This window comes from Molossus molossus, unplaced genomic scaffold, assembly GCF_014108415.1.
Source record: "Molossus molossus isolate mMolMol1 unplaced genomic scaffold, mMolMol1.p scaffold_m16_p_3, whole genome shotgun sequence".
NCBI lineage: Eukaryota > Metazoa > Chordata > Mammalia > Chiroptera > Molossidae > Molossus > Molossus molossus.
Genome location: NW_023425366.1, coordinates 47960075 through 47977126, shown reverse-complemented (window position 1 = coordinate 47977126; position 17052 = coordinate 47960075). Strand labels below are relative to the sequence as shown.

The window sequence follows — 17052 nt, the reverse complement described above, 5'->3', positions numbered from 1 at the left end:
GGTAATCATTTCTCAGTATAGTGTGTATTAAATCATATTGCGCACCTTAAATTTACACAGTGTTATTGCCAATTATATCTCAATTAAGTTGGGAGAAAAGACAGTCTAAGGACCAGAAAATGCTGCATAAGGTGATGATGTGTACTTTCTTATGGGGGCCCATCTTTGCATTGATATTCATACCTTATAAAAAGAATCTCTGAACCAGTAGAGTATGGGGGGAAAGAGGGTAGATGCTTTTGTGTTTGTTTGGGGGGGGCATTAGCTATGGTGAGGTGTTAGAATTGAGTTTTGTTTTTCACATATCCATTGTCTCACACCAATCACCCACAACTTGCTCACCCTGACCGGCAGTTCCAGTTACCAAACCTCATGAGTCACAGCTTCCACTTCTCTGTCACAGATGCTATAAAATGATAGTCAAATATTTTTAAACTAATGGTGGCACGTTTCCTCCTGAATAATACATAAGCATATATTATAAATCAAATTAAAGTGGTATTTTTCTTTTATTTTCATTTTCATTACAGGTTCAGTATGGAATTTTTCCAGATAACTTTACATTCAATTTACTGCTGGATTATTTCATAAAGAAAGAAAATTACAAAGGTAAGAAACCAAGCCCAGGTTCATTTATAATGGGGCTTCAGCTCCCAAAGAGAAGTACATGTAATCCCTTTCCCCTTTTATTTTCTTTCTTAATGACATCTCTTTACATCACTCTTTTACTCAGAGACAGATTTATAGTTGATCATACCACTTGGCCAGAGAGGAAAATTGTGTGCAGGTGTTTTTGCTCTGAGTTTCTCAAGTTTATTTGTTCATGTCTCTTTGGGCAAAGGACAGTGAATTTAGTTAGGCAAAAATCCCTGCCTGAGTTTCCAGGGCTAGTTAAGATTATAGTAATGCTATTACTAGATTACCCCCTAGTTTTTGGCACCATTTGCTAACTTTGTTTTATTTAAATCACAGTTGTTGTATTATGTAAAATATAAAACTATCAAATCAGTTGACTTTTCCTAGAAAGAGCAGCATAGTCACTAGGAAGGAAAGTCATTTCCCCTCCCTGGGATTTTATTTATCTGTAAATAAGTGGATCGGTCATCTCTGGATCTCTTTACCCCCAAATTCTCTGATTCCGTGAAGTTAATTTAACATGGCTCTTAACCTCAGCCACAGTAATGGAGGCCAAGGAAAGATCGCGATTGCAACAGACTACAGTGGTCGGATGGGACCCTGCCAGTCTCCAGTGGACAGAATTGTAGTCGAGCACACTTGTGCTTGCAGCTGTGCAAACAGTGCAGTGGGAAAGAGGAGGCCTGGCCATTGTGTAAGGACAAGGACACACACTGGCTTTCCCCTGCCACCATTTCATCCAGGCTTGGTTGGTACTGAGGAGCCACGAGAGAACCACACCTGTGTTAAGACAGAGTTACTACCTCAGAAACATGAATGTGGACGGATGGTCACTTAGGCAGTGATTGGGTGTTTTCTGCTGCCTTGTCTTCCAAATTGCTGATTTGATTGTCTGCTTCATCTAGCCTGCTGATGTTGATTCCTTCTAATGCATTACTCATTTCAGATATTTTATTCTTCATTTCTGACTGGTTTTTTTTATGGTTTCTATGTCCTTTTTTTATGCTTACTATCTCTTTGTCAAAGAATGAGTTCATCCATTCTTCCTCTAAGTTCCTTTAGCATCCTTATACCCATTGTTTTGAACTCTGCATCTGGTGTATTGCTGACCTCCATTTCATTGAGTTAAAAACATGGAACATTTCATGAATTTGTGTGTGATGCTTGCACAGAGGCCATGCCAATTTTCTCTGTATCGCTCCAGTTGTAGTAGTGTATGTGCTGCTGTAGCACTACAGCACTGGTGGTCACTTGTGCACTTATGACATCTGCAATCCAGTCTTTGGGTTTTATCCCCTCAGCCCTGCATGCCAGCACCCCCGGCCTTTTCCATAGCAAAAGTACTCAATGATTAGGCTGGGGATTAACCATTTCTGCTCTTAGTGTGGGCACCCTTCTCCTTTCGCTTGGATCTCTGCTTAACTTCTCTCTCGTAGGCTTGCAGTTGCTGACTGCCGAAGGATATTTGCTCCTTTGTTTTGAAATGTTAATTATCCCTTGTTGTCCATTTCTTACTCAGTTTAAAATATGCATTTTCTGAATCAACTGAAAAATAATTTGCTTTCACATAGTCTAATTTTCATAATCTATTCTCTGAACATCAAATTTAAGAATCCATATTACTGTATCATTGGAAAATTGTGTGGTAGCAGTTTTCTCCCCTCACTTTCTCTTTAAAGGGCATGTTGGAAGCAATGGGCATACGATGCAGTGTGCAGATGATGTTTTGTTGAGTTATACACTTGAAACCTGTATGGTTTGTTAACCAGTGTCACCCCAATAAACTCAATTAAAAATAAATAAATAAGCCTGGCCAGTGTGGCTCAGTGGTTGAACTTTGACCTGTGCACCAAGAGGTCCCTGGTTTGATTCCTGGCCAGGCACATGCCCAGGTTGTGGGCGCGATCCCCAGTGGGGGGCGTGAAGAAGGCAGCCAATCAATGTCAGTGCTTCTTTCTCTCGTTGATGCTTCTATCTCTCTCTCCCTCTCCTTTTCTTTCTCTCTAAAAAATCAGTAAAAACATTTAAGTAAATAAATAAAATAAAACATATGTTGGAAGGATCAAAGGAGTTTTTTTTTTCCTAAAGGCAAAGTAAGTAATTAATATTAGGAATTTTTTTTTTTATCCTCACCCGAGGACATTTTTCCATTTTTTGTTCAGATAGAGTGGGAGGGAGAGAGAGGGAGAGAGAGAGAAACATCGATGTGAAAGGGACACATCGAGTGGTTGCCACCTGCAAGACCAACCAGGGCCAGGGACAAACTGCAACCTAGGTACGTGCCCTTAGCGGGAACCGAACCCGGGTCTCTCTAGACCGCAGGCCGACGCTCTAACCACTGAGCCAAACCGGCCAGGGCAGGAATTTTTTTTATAATTTTTTTATAAATTTTTGTATCAAAATAAAGTTTTTATACAAGTTATCATTTATGGGAAAAATTAGAAAATAATATATTTTTTATTGTTGTTAGCATAGGAAATATCAGAGTACATAAATGATTATGGAGGAAAAATAAATTAATTATACAGACCAATCTAATTTTACTTCCCAAGCTGATGAAAATACAGAATATAAATAATGAAAGATAAAGTAAATTTGATTTCTTTTTCATGTGTAGTTTTTTTAAAAACTGGAGTTTTAGCTTTAATTTTGTTCTTTTAAAATATTGGTTTATTTGGGGCGGGGGTGTGTGTGTGTGTGTGTGTGTGTGTTGTTTGTTTTTCTTTTTTTTTATTCTCTTCCAGGTCATTATTTTGCTATTGACTAGATCCTGGTCTGCCTGTCTGTCTCAGTTTCCCCGTTTGTGAAAAGAATATAGAAATCCTTGCCTGTAGCCTCATTTCAAATCTTGACAACACGTACAAAACCAGCTGGCTAGAACAGCTGCAAATCAGTCCAAACTCTCATAATTACGAGTGCATGCAAAAATTGGTTAACACAGCAACTCAATCAGTTAGTCAAAAATATTTGTGTCTGTTATATGCAGGCACCACATTTTAAACTAATATTAACATTTTCTAATTTAACAACAAATATTAAGAAAAGGAAATTGTTTGAACTTGATTTTATTGGCTTCTGTGGAATATTGAGGGGAAATAAAATTGCTCAAGGTCTGATCTCCTCTGACAAGTGTCCATGTGGAAACAAATATGTTGTATATTACACTCAAGTGCTTATCGTTTATGAAGGAGCATTTTCCTGTTCCTTCATTCAAGTCTTAAACTGAGCTCGATTGCCCTTTTTATAGTCATCAGTTTTTTTGTCTTTGAAATAATACTTGGGAGTTAGGGTTGCCTCTAGCCTCTGTCCTCCTTTCCCTAACAAGGAGAAGGTAGCAGAACATGGAATGGAGCAGTCAGCCCAGCCCCACTCTGCTTGTCAGGGTGACCTAGAAAATAGATTTGCCTCTTTTCGGTATGCCTTAGTTCTTCCAGCTAGCAGATGTGCTGCCTTAAACTTGCTTCTCAGTTTATGAGGTATTTTCATAGGTATTATGTTGTTTAACTGTCTGACCCTCTTTTGAAATAGATGCGACAAATGGTATTTTATCATTATGAAGATGATAGTAGGAAAAATTAAGTGGTTTATTCAATGTCCTTGAGGACAGTGGTGCAGTAGCACCTGGTTTAGTACCTACTAGTATTACAATAAAAGCTAAGGTTTAGAAAGAACTAGGAACAGAGCTACATTTTTTACTTCTTAATTCTGCCTATTTTTCTATCACGCCCCACTTTTTATAAAACTATAGTTATAGTTAAATACAGATTTGGTGATGTTACCTGCAGCTAATTTGCTCTTGTTTCTACTTTGATCTTCTTGCCAGATGCTTTATCTGTGGTTTTTGAGATCATGATGCAAGAAGCCTTTGAAGTACGTTCCACCCAACTTCTCTCCCTCTATGTCATATACCACTGCCTGGCGAAGAAGACGGACTTCACCGTAAGTGGTCTACCCTAAAGCAGTCCCGAGAGCCTTAGAAAAAGCAAGCAGTGGCTGCTCGGTAGGGAGGAGGTGGCCAGAGGAACCCCGGCTCTCAGAACCCGGAGAAGCTCTGATGTGCAGCTCTGCGGCCAAGTGCAAGGAGGAATGAGCGTTCACTCTGTACATTGTAGCTACCGGTCCCTAGCAATGTGGAACTGGATGTTCCTCCACTCGAGAGAATCTCACGTGAATGTGCTTTCAGGCACATTTTGAAACTTGAGCTAGTTCGTGTGTTCAGACATTCAGAAACGCTAACTGATAGCCAGGGAGAGCTGGGCGTGGCCTGTCGAAGAAGCAATGAGGCTCTGACTTTGACCACAACCTTAGGTATGAAATAAAGAACACTTGATCGATATCAGTATTTTCCTAAGGTTGCACTGGCCCCTCCAGAATGCCAAGTTTTAATTTTATCCCTTAGGCTAGGTATTTAGTCATCATTTATTGCTGTCCTAAGAATAACAACCATAATAACAACAGTAATATTTAAATAGCACTACTTTATACCAGGTTGTATTCTTGGTATTCTAAATTTATTGATGCATTTAATCCTCACAACTATACAGATGAGAAGACTGGGGCACAGAGATGTCAGTTGATAGCATGAAGCCGCCTCATGAAGCCATGAAGTCTGGTCCTATTATCTGCCCTTAGCCTCAAATATGACATTAAAAAAATTCTAGTCTGGTTAAGAACTGAATGTGTCATCTAGTCCAGCCCACATAAGAATTTATGGTGTGTTTTGCTTTTCTAAGATGAGTGTCCTAGCTTATGGCAAACACCACATTCATCATCTCATTAAATATATATTAAGTACCTGTGACATTCCATATATGCTCACAGAGGTGAGCAAACATTTCCTGCCTACACTCTAAGAAGAATACAGGCATTTAAAAACAATGAAACAAACACACAAATACAAAATTATGACTATAATGAGCACTACAAAGATGTCTGTGAAAAGCCTATATTGTAGGGAATTTTTTGTTTGTATTTTAAACTTAGATAGGTTAGGAAAGGCTTTTTTTTTTTTTAAATCCTCACCTGAGGACTTTTTTTTTTTTTTTTTTTTGCATTCATCTTCAGATAGAGCAGGAGAGGGAGAGAGAGAGAGAGAAACATCGATGGTGAGAGAGACACATCAATTGGTTGCCACCCACACAACCTCAACCAGGGCCGGGGACAAACTGCAACCGAGGTATGTGCCCTTAGCGAGAACGGAACCCGGGACTCTCTGGTCTGCGGACCAACGCTCTAACCGCTGAGCCAAACTGGCCAGGGCAGGAAAGGCTTTTTAAGGAAATAGTTCTTGGGTTAATATTTGAAGGATGACTAGGAATTAACTGACTGAAGAGGAGAAGAATATCCAAAGAGAAGAAATAGCATGTCCAAAAGCCCTGTGGCAGAAAGAAGATGGTGAGCAGAGGGGGCTGGAAAAAGATAGGGAGATAATCAGTGTATCTGCACAGAGGGAATGGAAGGAGGGCCATAGGGGAGATAATGTAGGAAAATGTAGATCGTGCTAAACTGGTTTGTCTTCATTCTAAAAATGGTGAGAAACCATTGAAAAATTGTAAGCGGAGGGGAAACAGGATCAGATTTGTGTTTTGAAAAGATGCCTCTGGCTGTAATGTGCATGGAAGACCAGAGTGTGGCCCAGATGGCTGTGGTCAGAGCACTTAGGAGAAGATTATGGTTGTCGAGCAAGAAGTAACGGTAATTTGGGGACCAGGACGTGGTGGGGTTAGAGAGTAGCCAGTGGATATGCCTGGGAGGCAGATAACATGATGGTGAACTAGATGGGGAGGCAGGGAAGTAGGGATCAAATTTTATCTCCTCAGTTTCTGACTTGTGTATCTGGACAGAAGGGTTGCCATGTGTTTGCAAAGGGAACTCTGGAAAAAGACTCGGTTTTATGAGGAAAATCATTAATTTGGCTCTGAAGGTTTTGCATTTTGAGATAGTCAAGAGATTGCACAAGGGAAATTAGAATCTTAATGGGAAAATCTGGACTGGATGTAAAATTTATACATCCATGTGTAAATGTCTACCAATGAGCCACAGCGCTAACGGAAAATTAGGAATGTGTGGACCACAAAACCCGTGGGAGGAGAGTGGTCTGCAACATAGCATGCTTCTGAAAAGCTCATTAAATTTAGTGCGTGAAGGCACAAAATTGTAACCTTTGTTTCCATAGAATAATGGAGCAGAAACTCAAATTGGAACGGACTGTGGAGTGAGTGAGAGGCGCAGAAAGGGGACAGCAAGTGTAGGCAGGGGCTCTGAGATGTCTAGCTGTGGAGTGGAGTGGAGCAGGGGGAAGAGGGGAAACGAGGGTTTGCTTTGTAATGGGAGAGGCAGAAGCATGAACTGGAAAAACCTAGAGGACATTGGTGAAATAGCACCTGACTTAGTCCATAATAGTACATACCACAGAAAGCTAACGGCTTAGAAGGCACCTAATATTTTAGCATTGGTTGCATTGTTCCCGGACCATTTCTTAAAAACACCTCTAAGACGCTCATTTTATTTTTGTTTGTTTTCATCTTTGTAAAGTCCTTTGGGAGTATTACTGTTCCAGTCACCATCACCAACCTGCTCTGCCCAGCACAGCAAGGACACCGCTCACTTGGCTTTTCGCCCGATTGCATTCTGATACCAAAGATCTTTTTTTTTTCCTTAAAGAAAAGAAAAAATGTTTTTAGGGCTCCTTATTCATTATTCACTGGGCCCCTTTTCATGCAGTTTGTGTGGGGGAGAATCCAACCTAGAGTGATTTGCTTTTGAAAGCAAAATGACCTGGTCCTTAATTACTAGCAGTTTTACTTATCTGCTGCAAAAGTGCCAGGGGAGGTTTTGTTTTTCTCCCAAGGACTTTGCTTTTTTCAGACCTTAAGAAATTACACTTTCTTTACACAAAGGCCATCCCCAGTAAAAAGGTTTGGGTGCCCATTAACACCTGGGGTGGCTCACTTACACTGGGCTGCAGTTGTCACCTGCAGAGAATTCATTCTCTGCTTCCTCCCTGAGCTCTGAGTGCAGAGACCTGCAGGGCAATCTGAGCTTTGTGTTCTGTGTTTCCAAGCCTGAGCTGGGGCTCAGGCCAAGCCAGTGCTTACTCACGTGGCACCAAGACGATTCCAGCGCTCCTGTGGGGCGTTGCCAGGGCTCTCCTCCAGCCCGCTTTCCAGTGGCCCCGTCACTGCTGGTACTGTTCTGCAGCAAGCTTAGCAGTGCTTGTGTTTGTCCCCGTTTTTCTCATCTCAAAAAGACTCCAAGTTTACTGAAGTGTGATTTTGTATCCTGGGTTGAAAGAAATGATCACTAAGTGTTTCTGATTGCCTACTTGTTTTTGATAGGCACAAATCTATCTAAAGGCAACCTAATAGTTGCATTTATTTTAACACTGTCAAATGGAAATCTTATCACTGCTGAATTATTTAAAATTCAAAAGCTTGCTTCGTCATGTCATAGCCATGGGAGTGAATTTGGGCTGACAGCATGTCAAATTTTTATGGATTGTCCCAGGCAGTGTTGGCTCAGAGTGTACTGTTTATTTTGTTTTGCTTTTCTGATTGTAAAAGGAGCTCTTATTCATTGCCAAAATTTTGGAAAATAAAGAAAAGTACAAAGAAGAAAACCAAAATTACTCATAATTTCACTAGCCAGAAATCTGTTAACATATAGGGTATTTCCTTTCTGCATTTTTCATTAAACATAAATACCTTTTACTAACAAAATTGGGATTATAATGTATCTATAGCTTTATTATTTTGCTTTTTTAACTTAATGCTATAACATGTTCTTTTTCCTCCATGCTATTAAAAATCACTTTTTTAATTGATTTTTTTAGAGAGAGAGGGAGAGAAAGAAATGTCAGTGTGAGAAACACTGATCAGCTGCCTCCTGCACGCCCCCTACTGGGCATCAAGCCCGCAACCCAGGCATGTGCCCTGACCAGGAATCAAACCTAGACCTCTCAGTCCATGGGATTACGCTCAATCCACTGAGCCACACCAGCTGGGCTAAAAATCACATTTTTGCATGAAGTATTCATTGCTTGGCTGGACGGTGATCTGGTATATTCTGTTGCAGTGGGAAGAGGAGAGGAACTTCGGTGCATCCCTGTTACTCCCGGGCCTAAAGCAAAAGAACTCCGTGGGGCTGAGTTCCCAGCTGTATGGCTATGCACTTCTTGGTAAGCTAAATGAGCCTTACAGATGCTGTTTGTCATGGATAGAACTAATGCACTCTTCTGCTTCATAGTAAAATTACAGTTTGATTTAAATTAGCTAGTGAAATTCCTATACAGTTTTCATTTTTAGGCACACACAAAGAAATAGACTCTGATGGCCTTACAGTCACGACGTAGACAATAAAGAGCGTTCTTAAAACCTGTTACCGATGTGCAAGCTGAGAGCTAGTGCTGGTGGCCACAGATTCTGTTTAGTGGTTATCAGCGTGAGGAAGGGCTAGAGAAAGGAACGCTCTGCCCTCTTGGGAGAACCAGCCAGTAGAATCTTTTCCAGTATTAACACGCATCTTTCTCTCTCTTTAGATCTAAAGTCCGGGATGTAAGAAATTAAGAGTTAGGGTTGAAATCCTCTCCTTAGTATTGTTTTCAGGTGAGGGAAGAGAAACTTAGCACACCTAGTAGCACTTGGGAAAACAGAGAGTGACTCATTGATACCGTGTGGCTGTGCCCTGCGGCGGGGCGGGGGTGGTGGTGCCCTGATCTCATGGTAACAGGTCGGGGGACGAAGCCTCCTGCAGCATGGCCTCAGAACCTGGGTTGTGTGGAATCTGGGCAAATAACATTCAAACTTAAATGTGCATTAAATGTGCCCTGTTTTACAGAGGTTTGTTAAATGCGTATTATCTCATTACTCTTTCAGCCTCTGTCTTAAGTGATAGGCACTTGAGGAAGCACCTTCGCTTAATTGTACATTGCTTCTGCTTACCTTCGTTTTTTTGAACATCATCAAAGTTATAGTAGTTTGGCTGCTTTTAAAGTTAATCTTCACCAACGGAACATAGTGTGTCATCCTTGGATGCTGATTCTGATATAAACTGACTCAGAAAGAGGAATTTCAGAGTTTACCAGACTGGCTGTCAGACTAACAAAAGAGTAGACCACTTTTTAAAAATCATGTTCTTATTTGCCATCTACTCTTGATACTGATTTACATGTTTTTGCCTTCAAATCAGCATCCAGGACTCTTGAGCTGCAGGCACATTCCGGACGTTGTCAGGGCTAAGGGAGCGTCTCGGTTATTGTCTGTGAGCAGAGGCCCGGTGCTTTGGGACCGGCAGCCGTCACACCAGAAGCACTTCGCTCTCGTGGTGTCCCGTGCTGGGCAGCCTCACTCAGCTCCCAGAATGTGGGGCAGTCTGGCCCCGAGCATCTTAAAGCTCTAAAATTAGCTGTCACCTGATAAGCTTTGTTTATTTATGTCCTGCTATAGCTTTTCCAGATCCTCCCCCCCAGGAAAGATAAGTGAAGGTGGATTTAAGACCTGAGAGAAGGTGACTTTGGTCATTAGTGCAGAGAGGGCATCGGTGCCACAGGAGTCCAGACAGCCCCTCGCCCACCCGAGGGCCCTGCTGTCCGGCATCTGAATCTTGAGTCCTAGGGGTGATGCTTTGAGGTACCAAGAGAAACACTCGTGTCCTGAGAGCCAAAGAATGATGACGACTTTATGCTTTAAGTATTGATAAAGTTAAAATGAAGGACAGAAGAGCAAAATGAGATTTTTTTTTTCATGAGGACAATCAATGGGATGTTTTGGAACATTTCAAAAAAGATTATGCATTTCTTGGCAGAGCGGGTTGACCACTGACAAGATTTTCACTGTAGGAAAGTTGTAGGATTTCTTTTTCTGAGGAAGATTTTATTCTTAAAACAAAAATAGTGTTTCAGTTGTTTGACTCATTTTATAACAGTAGCTCCACTTAGAGGCAGATCTGCCAACTCTGATTTCTCTCAGCCCTGTGCTTCCAACTTCCCCGTGATAATCCTGACCAGCCTAAGTGAAAGAGGAAAAACAGGTTCATGAAATTGTATATTAAAAACGTAGACAGTGGATTTTACCACGGTCTGTCATCCACCTGAAATGTCTCCAGGTCGCTGGTGGGATGGCACCCGGGGTACAGACTTGAAATGATCCTTCTCCATTTCTAGAGCTGCCTGGTGAATGTCTCGTGTGCTTCGAGTCCTCAGTCTCAGGCCTCCTCGTGGGAAGGTGTGGCTGAGCTTTCTTCATTATTGCTTTTGGCCGCAGGGAAGGTGGAGTTGCAGCAAGGGCTGCGGGCTGTGTACCATGACATGCCTCTGCTGTGGCGGCCAGGCTACCTGGACAGAGCCCTTCAGGTGATGAAGCAGGTGGCCTCCTCCCCAGAAGATGGGAAGCTGTGTGGAGAAGCGGTATGTTCCTTGGGCCTAAATCGGGGGGACTTAGCCATCTCCTGTTTCTCAGATGCCAAGTTTTGGATTTGTTTTTATTGTCTTCCCCTTCCCCCTACTTTTTTTATTTCTGTAGAATCCTGTACTTACCCTGTGGAAAAGGAATGAAAAACGACCAACATTCTCAATGTCACTGACAAAATGTACTAGAAAATAAGATTGTTGTTGATTTTATAGCTCACTGTCTAGGAGGAAAACTCTTCCCCACCCCTGAATTCAGTACTGCCCACTACCCAATAAAATCTCAGTGGCTGCTCAGGATTGGTTCATATTTCATTTAAAATTTGTGGCCTCTCTGTGCCCTCAGAGTCCTGGGAGATGACATGGCAGTTTTTCCCAAGCCTGCAAGATATAAACCTGGGGACTAGAGGTGGCCCAGCCGTCCTTCCCTGTCACTGAACTGGTCCATGGTGAACGCACAGGGCTGAGGTCTGGCCCAGATGTTCCTTCCAGAGTTCAGAGGAGTTCACGTTGCCTGGACTAGGAGCCTGTCTGTCAGCCCCAAAGCTCATCTCTCTTAGTCACCTCGTACTCTTGACACTTGAAGTCAATGGACTTAGCTCAGGCTACAGGAAACAGCATCTGACAGCCACAGGACACTTACATCCCATAGGAAGCCACAGTGTCCAGCCTTTGCAGTCTGAGTGCGGCCTGGAAGCACATTGGTTGTCTGGTCATAGGGTGGAAGCGTTACCTTTGAGCTGATTATTGGTTTTGCCTTAACCCTGATCACCACTGGTCTTTCATTTCAGTCTAGAGATGTGCAAGTCTAGTTCCTGTAGTGGCTCTTTATGCTAAATGTCTAGGGAACCATTATGCTACTTGCCAGGCGTTTATAACAAAGCATACACATTTCCAAACATATATTCCTATTTGCCCTGCTGTAGTCAGTGCTCGTGATTAAAAACAAAAGTGTACATAAATTCTTTGCCAGGGAAATGTTCCTTTCACTCTGAGCCAGATTTACATTCTTTGTGTTCTGACTTAATAAGAATGTGAGCAAGAATGGGGCATGTATCAGATTTGGGTGCAATGTATTAGTGGCATCAAAAGGCCTCGGAGTATTGCTGGTTTTGTTCTAATGTGCCATGGACAGAATGAGTCAGTGTTGAAGCAGGTGCTGAAGCTGGCCATGGGTGGTTTCTGTGCCATCTCAGATGACTAGTCCCTCTGGGTCGAGCAGGTGTGCCCCAAGGTGAAAGTGGTGAGGAGAGGGGTCAAAATCAGAGAAGCCCTCTGTTTTACAATCTACTTACTCTCCAAGTCACGTGAATCACCTTGTTGAGTGAATTTCGTGTGTGCCTCTCTGGTCTTTGCCAGCCGCTTGTGTGGCTTGTGCTGATCTCTAATTTACAGATACTCTGAGAGATAAAATCTTTCTCTACAGGAGCCCTCGCCTGGATTCAGAGGCTTCACCATGCGTGCGCAGTGGCCCTTGGTTGTGTTCTACGCTGGTGTTTCTCTGCCTTTCTTCCAATTCCAAACTGAGGAAGAAAGACACAGAGGTTGTGGTGGGCTGAGGGGAAGATTCTTTGTGCCCATTGAACTTAATTCTTGGATTCCTAACTGGTTGATTAAAAGTGAAATCAGCCCGGCCAGTGTTGCTCAGTGGATTGAGGGTCGTCCCATGGACTGAGAGGTTCCCGGTCAGGGCATATGCCTGGGTTTGGGGCTCAATCTCTAGTGGGGGGCTTACAGGAGGCAGCTGATCAATGTCTGTCTGTCCCATTGATATTTCTATCTCTCTCTCCCTTCCTCTCTCTCTAAAGAAAAAAAAATCAATAAAATATATATTATTTTAAAGTGAAATCAAATGCCATTGTGCTGATTCATATACAACTAATTCCGAGCTTGCTGATTTGTGTCATTTGCTTTGTACTGTTTTCCATGCCATCGACAGGGTGTTTCTAATGGAGATCACAGAACTATTCCTGTTTCCTGTAATTTGTAAGAGAGCTCTTCTCATGACTTCCCAGACCCCGGCTTTCCTTCCTCTGCCTTCCCAGCCTCTCCTCTCGGTGGGCTGTCAGGGCCCCAGGCTGATGAGCCGCGCCCCTTTCTGCCCCACAGCTCGACGTGCTGGGCAGAGCACTGCAGGCTCTGACGGCCCCGGCCCCCGGGCCCCCGGAGGAACAGCCCCAAGGAGAGGAAGACCGCCAGGGGCCGGAAGAGCTGCTGGAGCAGTTGGACGTGGAGGAAACCGAGCAGTCCAAGCTTCCGCGCTACCTGGAGCGATTTCAGGTGAGTGGCAGCAGGACCGAGGCCCTCGCAGCTGTGCACAGACACGCTTCCCCGCCTTAGCGGCAGACCAGCGGTCTTTTCGCGGATTGGTGGTACACACAAAGGCATTAAAAACTGACATCAGAAACTGCATTTTTATTGCTTCACACTGGAAGAGGTCTTAAAAGAAACACATGGAATTTCTACGCTCCTGTTTGTACTTGAACTAATGGGTCCCAGTTTTGTTCCCTGAGACAGCATGTCATTACCCCCTCGCCCCTGACATGTGCTAGCTGGATGGTGATAGCCTGCCTCCTGAAAGCAGTCCCCTGACTCCAGCCCCGCGTGGAAAGGGTCTGGTCATTCCTACATATTGCACTGAGCGTGCTCGATACCCCAGCAGTGCAGGGGGAGATCACAGAGCCACGTTTGGGTAGGATGGAGGAGAGATGCAGGCATCTTCCTTTGCTCGTCTTGGTGGCTTGGTGTTGTGCATGAGGGCCGTTAGAAATGGCTCTGTACCGTGTGGAGATGGAAACAAGTTCGCTCTGCTTCTTTCCAAACTGCACTGCGCACTCGAGCTGCCTGTGGTAGCTTTCACCTGACACCCCAGTTATGTGGTCAGCACAGAGGAAGAGCCACGTTCACAGTTTAGACCTTTGGTCTCCTCCTTGCTTTGTTTCTCATTCATTTAGTGCAAAGAGAAAAAGTGCTGCCTGGCACTGGCCGGTTTTGCCCAGTGGTTAGAGCATCGGCCCGCGGACCAAAGAGTTTCGGGTTCCATTCCAGTCAAAGGCATGTACCTCAGTTGTGGTTCGGTCCCTGGCCCTGCTCAGGGTCGTGTGGGAGGCAGCCAGTCAATGTGTCCCTCTCACATCTATGTTTCTCTTTTTTCTCTCCCTCCCACTCTATCTGAAGATAAATGGAAAAAATATCCTCAGGTGAGGATTAAACAAAAAAGTGCTGCCTTGCCCTGGCCAGTTTGGCTCAGCAGTTAGAGCGTTGGCCTGTGGTCTAGAGAGACCCAGGTTCGGTTCCTGCTAAGGGCATGTACCTTGGTTGCAGTTTGTCCCCGGCCCTGGTTGGGCGTGTGGGTGGCAGCCACTCGATGTGTCCCTTTCACATCCATGTTTCTCTCTCTCTCTCCCTTCCTCCCACTCTATCTGAACAAAAAAATGGAAAAAATGTCCTCGGATGAGGATTTAAAAAAAAAAAAGTGCTGCCTGAAGAATTCTTTGTATGAAGCAGAAAACGTTTCCATCCGTGCCCGCTGACCTGTGATACCACTTTGGGACAAAGAGGTGTAAATTTTGCCAGATTATTACCTTTAAATATTTTCAGAATTATATAGAACCAGCTATAGAAAGCCTGTTTCCCCATGTTATGAGGGGGATTCTATTGTACTTTTACAGTTGTTTCTCCTGTAAGAGCATTGCTTAACCTCCCTCTTTTATAATTGGAAACTGAGAAAGGGTGATCGATGTTGCCAAGGTACACAGAAAATTGGCAGTAGAGCTAGGTTAAGAATCCAAATACCTGTTCTTTCCTCTTTGCCTAATTATGCAGATTTACAAGGGCTAAAACAACAGAACAGTCTGCCCAGCCCCATACATTATCATTTACCATGTTCATATTAACCAGGCTGCCACACCATTCCTGAAATGACCACCTCTTCCTCGTTTCTTATATATTTAATCTCGAAGAATAGAACTCCACCTACATTAAATTCTCAGCCCTCACTCTTCCAAAAACACTTGTTTTTTGAAAATCAATAAAAGACAAGAGCAACTATTTAGTGGCTGCTCGTGGTGCCCGAGACAGCGCTGCCTTTCATCCGCGCTCATCCCAGGCCGTGACACCAAGGCCGGGGAACCAGCCCGCAGGCTCTGGGTTCCAACAGGTCTTCTGACCCCCAGTGGAGTCCTTGTCCTGGTGTCCCAAGCTGTCTGCTTGGGCTCAAACCACATGGATGATGATTTTCATTTTACGTTTCTTTTTCTTTCTGTTGCTTGATATTTATTAGTATCAGGTAATTTGTCTGGGGCCCATGGACCTGCCCACCTTGTGCCCCCCATTGGAACAGACCCCATTGCCTGTGTGAGTGAATTGCCTTTGTTTGGGGAAATGGGGATATGTGGTGTAACCCATAGTTGGAGCCATAAGTGGCTCTCTGTGATGATCTACATTTTGAATCACTTAAGTAGATTAGCGTTGTTCGTATTTCTCCGGGAACAATACGAACAAACCAAGCTGCCATTTCAGATGGCGCGAAGCAGTCGTATGCAAAGGCTGACCTCCTGTGAGCACAGCAGGTGGAAGCCTGTACTAGCGCAAGCACTCATGGGAGCTGTTTAGCATGCTATTAGTAGGAAGTCCTTGAAATTATTTCCATCTGTTGAAAGGAACTCGCGGCAGGCAAACACTTATCTCCGTTATTTTGAAGGAAAAGGTATGGATGGGCTTCCTCCAGTGTGTGAGCTGCTGCTGCCGTTGGGTGTGCATCTCAGAGCCCTTTGTTCTTGGAGTTGCTGCCCGGTCCGTTGCAGGTCAGGGTGGAATTGTCGATTTGTTGTACTTGTGCCGAAGACTTTGTGGTTTAGAACAGGAAACCAGAGGGAATCGCAGCATGTGGGGTTCTGTTTACTGTTTGTAAGTGAACGGGGAGAATCACACGTAGTGCATCCTAGCAAAATGCTGGGCTGGAAAAAAAAAGGAGCAAAAGCTGTCAGTGCCTGGATAAAAGGCAGCTGACTGGTTCCCAGCAAAGTGCCTTTTCCTGCAAGTGGGATGTGTGGAGATTCTGCGGGGACTAAAACTCTTCCTCTTCGTGTTCTTCCATCTGCTCCCACTCCCACACACACCTTCTCTGTTTTTCCTTTGTTTCCAACAGGCCTTGCGTGCCCAACTTCAGGCTCTGGGCAGAGTGGAGTCAGGAAGCCTTTTGGCTCTGACCACCCAGCTCATCAAAGAACAGCTCCCCGCCTGCGAAGCCGAGGACACGGCCGCCTACGAGCAGAAGCTGCAGCAGTGGCATCAGGAGCGGCTGCACTTGATCCGGAGGGAACAGGAGCAGAGGGAGAGGGCGAAGCAGGAGCACCAGGCTCGCAGAGCAGCCAAGGCGGCTGCCTGACAGGCCCACGGCCCGGCCCCGCCGCGAGGACTTCATAGCCCCATCGTGGGAGTCGCCGCGACCGACCGTGACGGCCCCACAGCTTCCTCCACCCACCCCCTCCTGAAGCCGTCCCCTTGTGCTGCAACAGCCGTGATGTCCTACATGCGAGGCCCTGTGACTGCCGTCCAGACTGCCCATTTCTGTCCCCGGGGCTGTGGAGCTAGGAAAGTGCCTCGAGGTCAGACGGAGGCCACCAGCTAAATACCTCAAAAGGAGCTCTGGAGGCCTGCGGAGTAGTTCCTGAGGGACGGGGGTCGGTTCTGAACAGGATGGTTCCTGGTCACCTAGGGATGGGGGGGGCGCATGGTTTACGGATCGGTCTCAAGCACCGACTGTTGAATGGCCTCTGTCCCTGCCCCCGAGGCAAACTGTACGTCCTGGGACCTTGTCCCCCTTCTCCTCTCTGGGCAAGCACTCGGCCTGAGCTGGCTGTGGGTGCCCACCCCTCACATTCTCCTGCTCCCCAGTCTCACCCTCCCAGCCCCAAACTGGGAGAAGTTCACACAGGAGTCAGTACAGGACCCACTGGCTTTCACATTTCAGGAACCTCTAGACTGCAGTGGTTCTCAACCTTCCTAATGCT

General features: G+C 44.6%; 1 protein-coding gene and 1 non-coding gene across 2 annotated transcripts in view; one reads left to right on the top strand and one right to left on the bottom strand.

The window, feature by feature from the left end:
- Positions 1 to 17052, top strand: part of MRPS27 (mitochondrial ribosomal protein S27) — an 89271-nt gene extending 72219 nt beyond the window's left edge. The window contains exons 6-11 of the mRNA XM_036279553.1: positions 531 to 609; positions 4460 to 4575; positions 8710 to 8812; positions 10896 to 11038; positions 13148 to 13318; positions 16188 to 17052. Of these exons, the coding sequence (XP_036135446.1) occupies positions 531 to 609; positions 4460 to 4575; positions 8710 to 8812; positions 10896 to 11038; positions 13148 to 13318; positions 16188 to 16427 (852 nt within the window). The 3' untranslated portion in view covers positions 16428 to 17052. The remainder of the gene's footprint in view (positions 1 to 530; positions 610 to 4459; positions 4576 to 8709; positions 8813 to 10895; positions 11039 to 13147; positions 13319 to 16187) is intronic.
- Positions 1764 to 1869, bottom strand: LOC118642985. Its single transcript, XR_004961891.1, has one exon. It is a non-coding gene; the product is annotated as a U6 spliceosomal RNA (small nuclear RNA).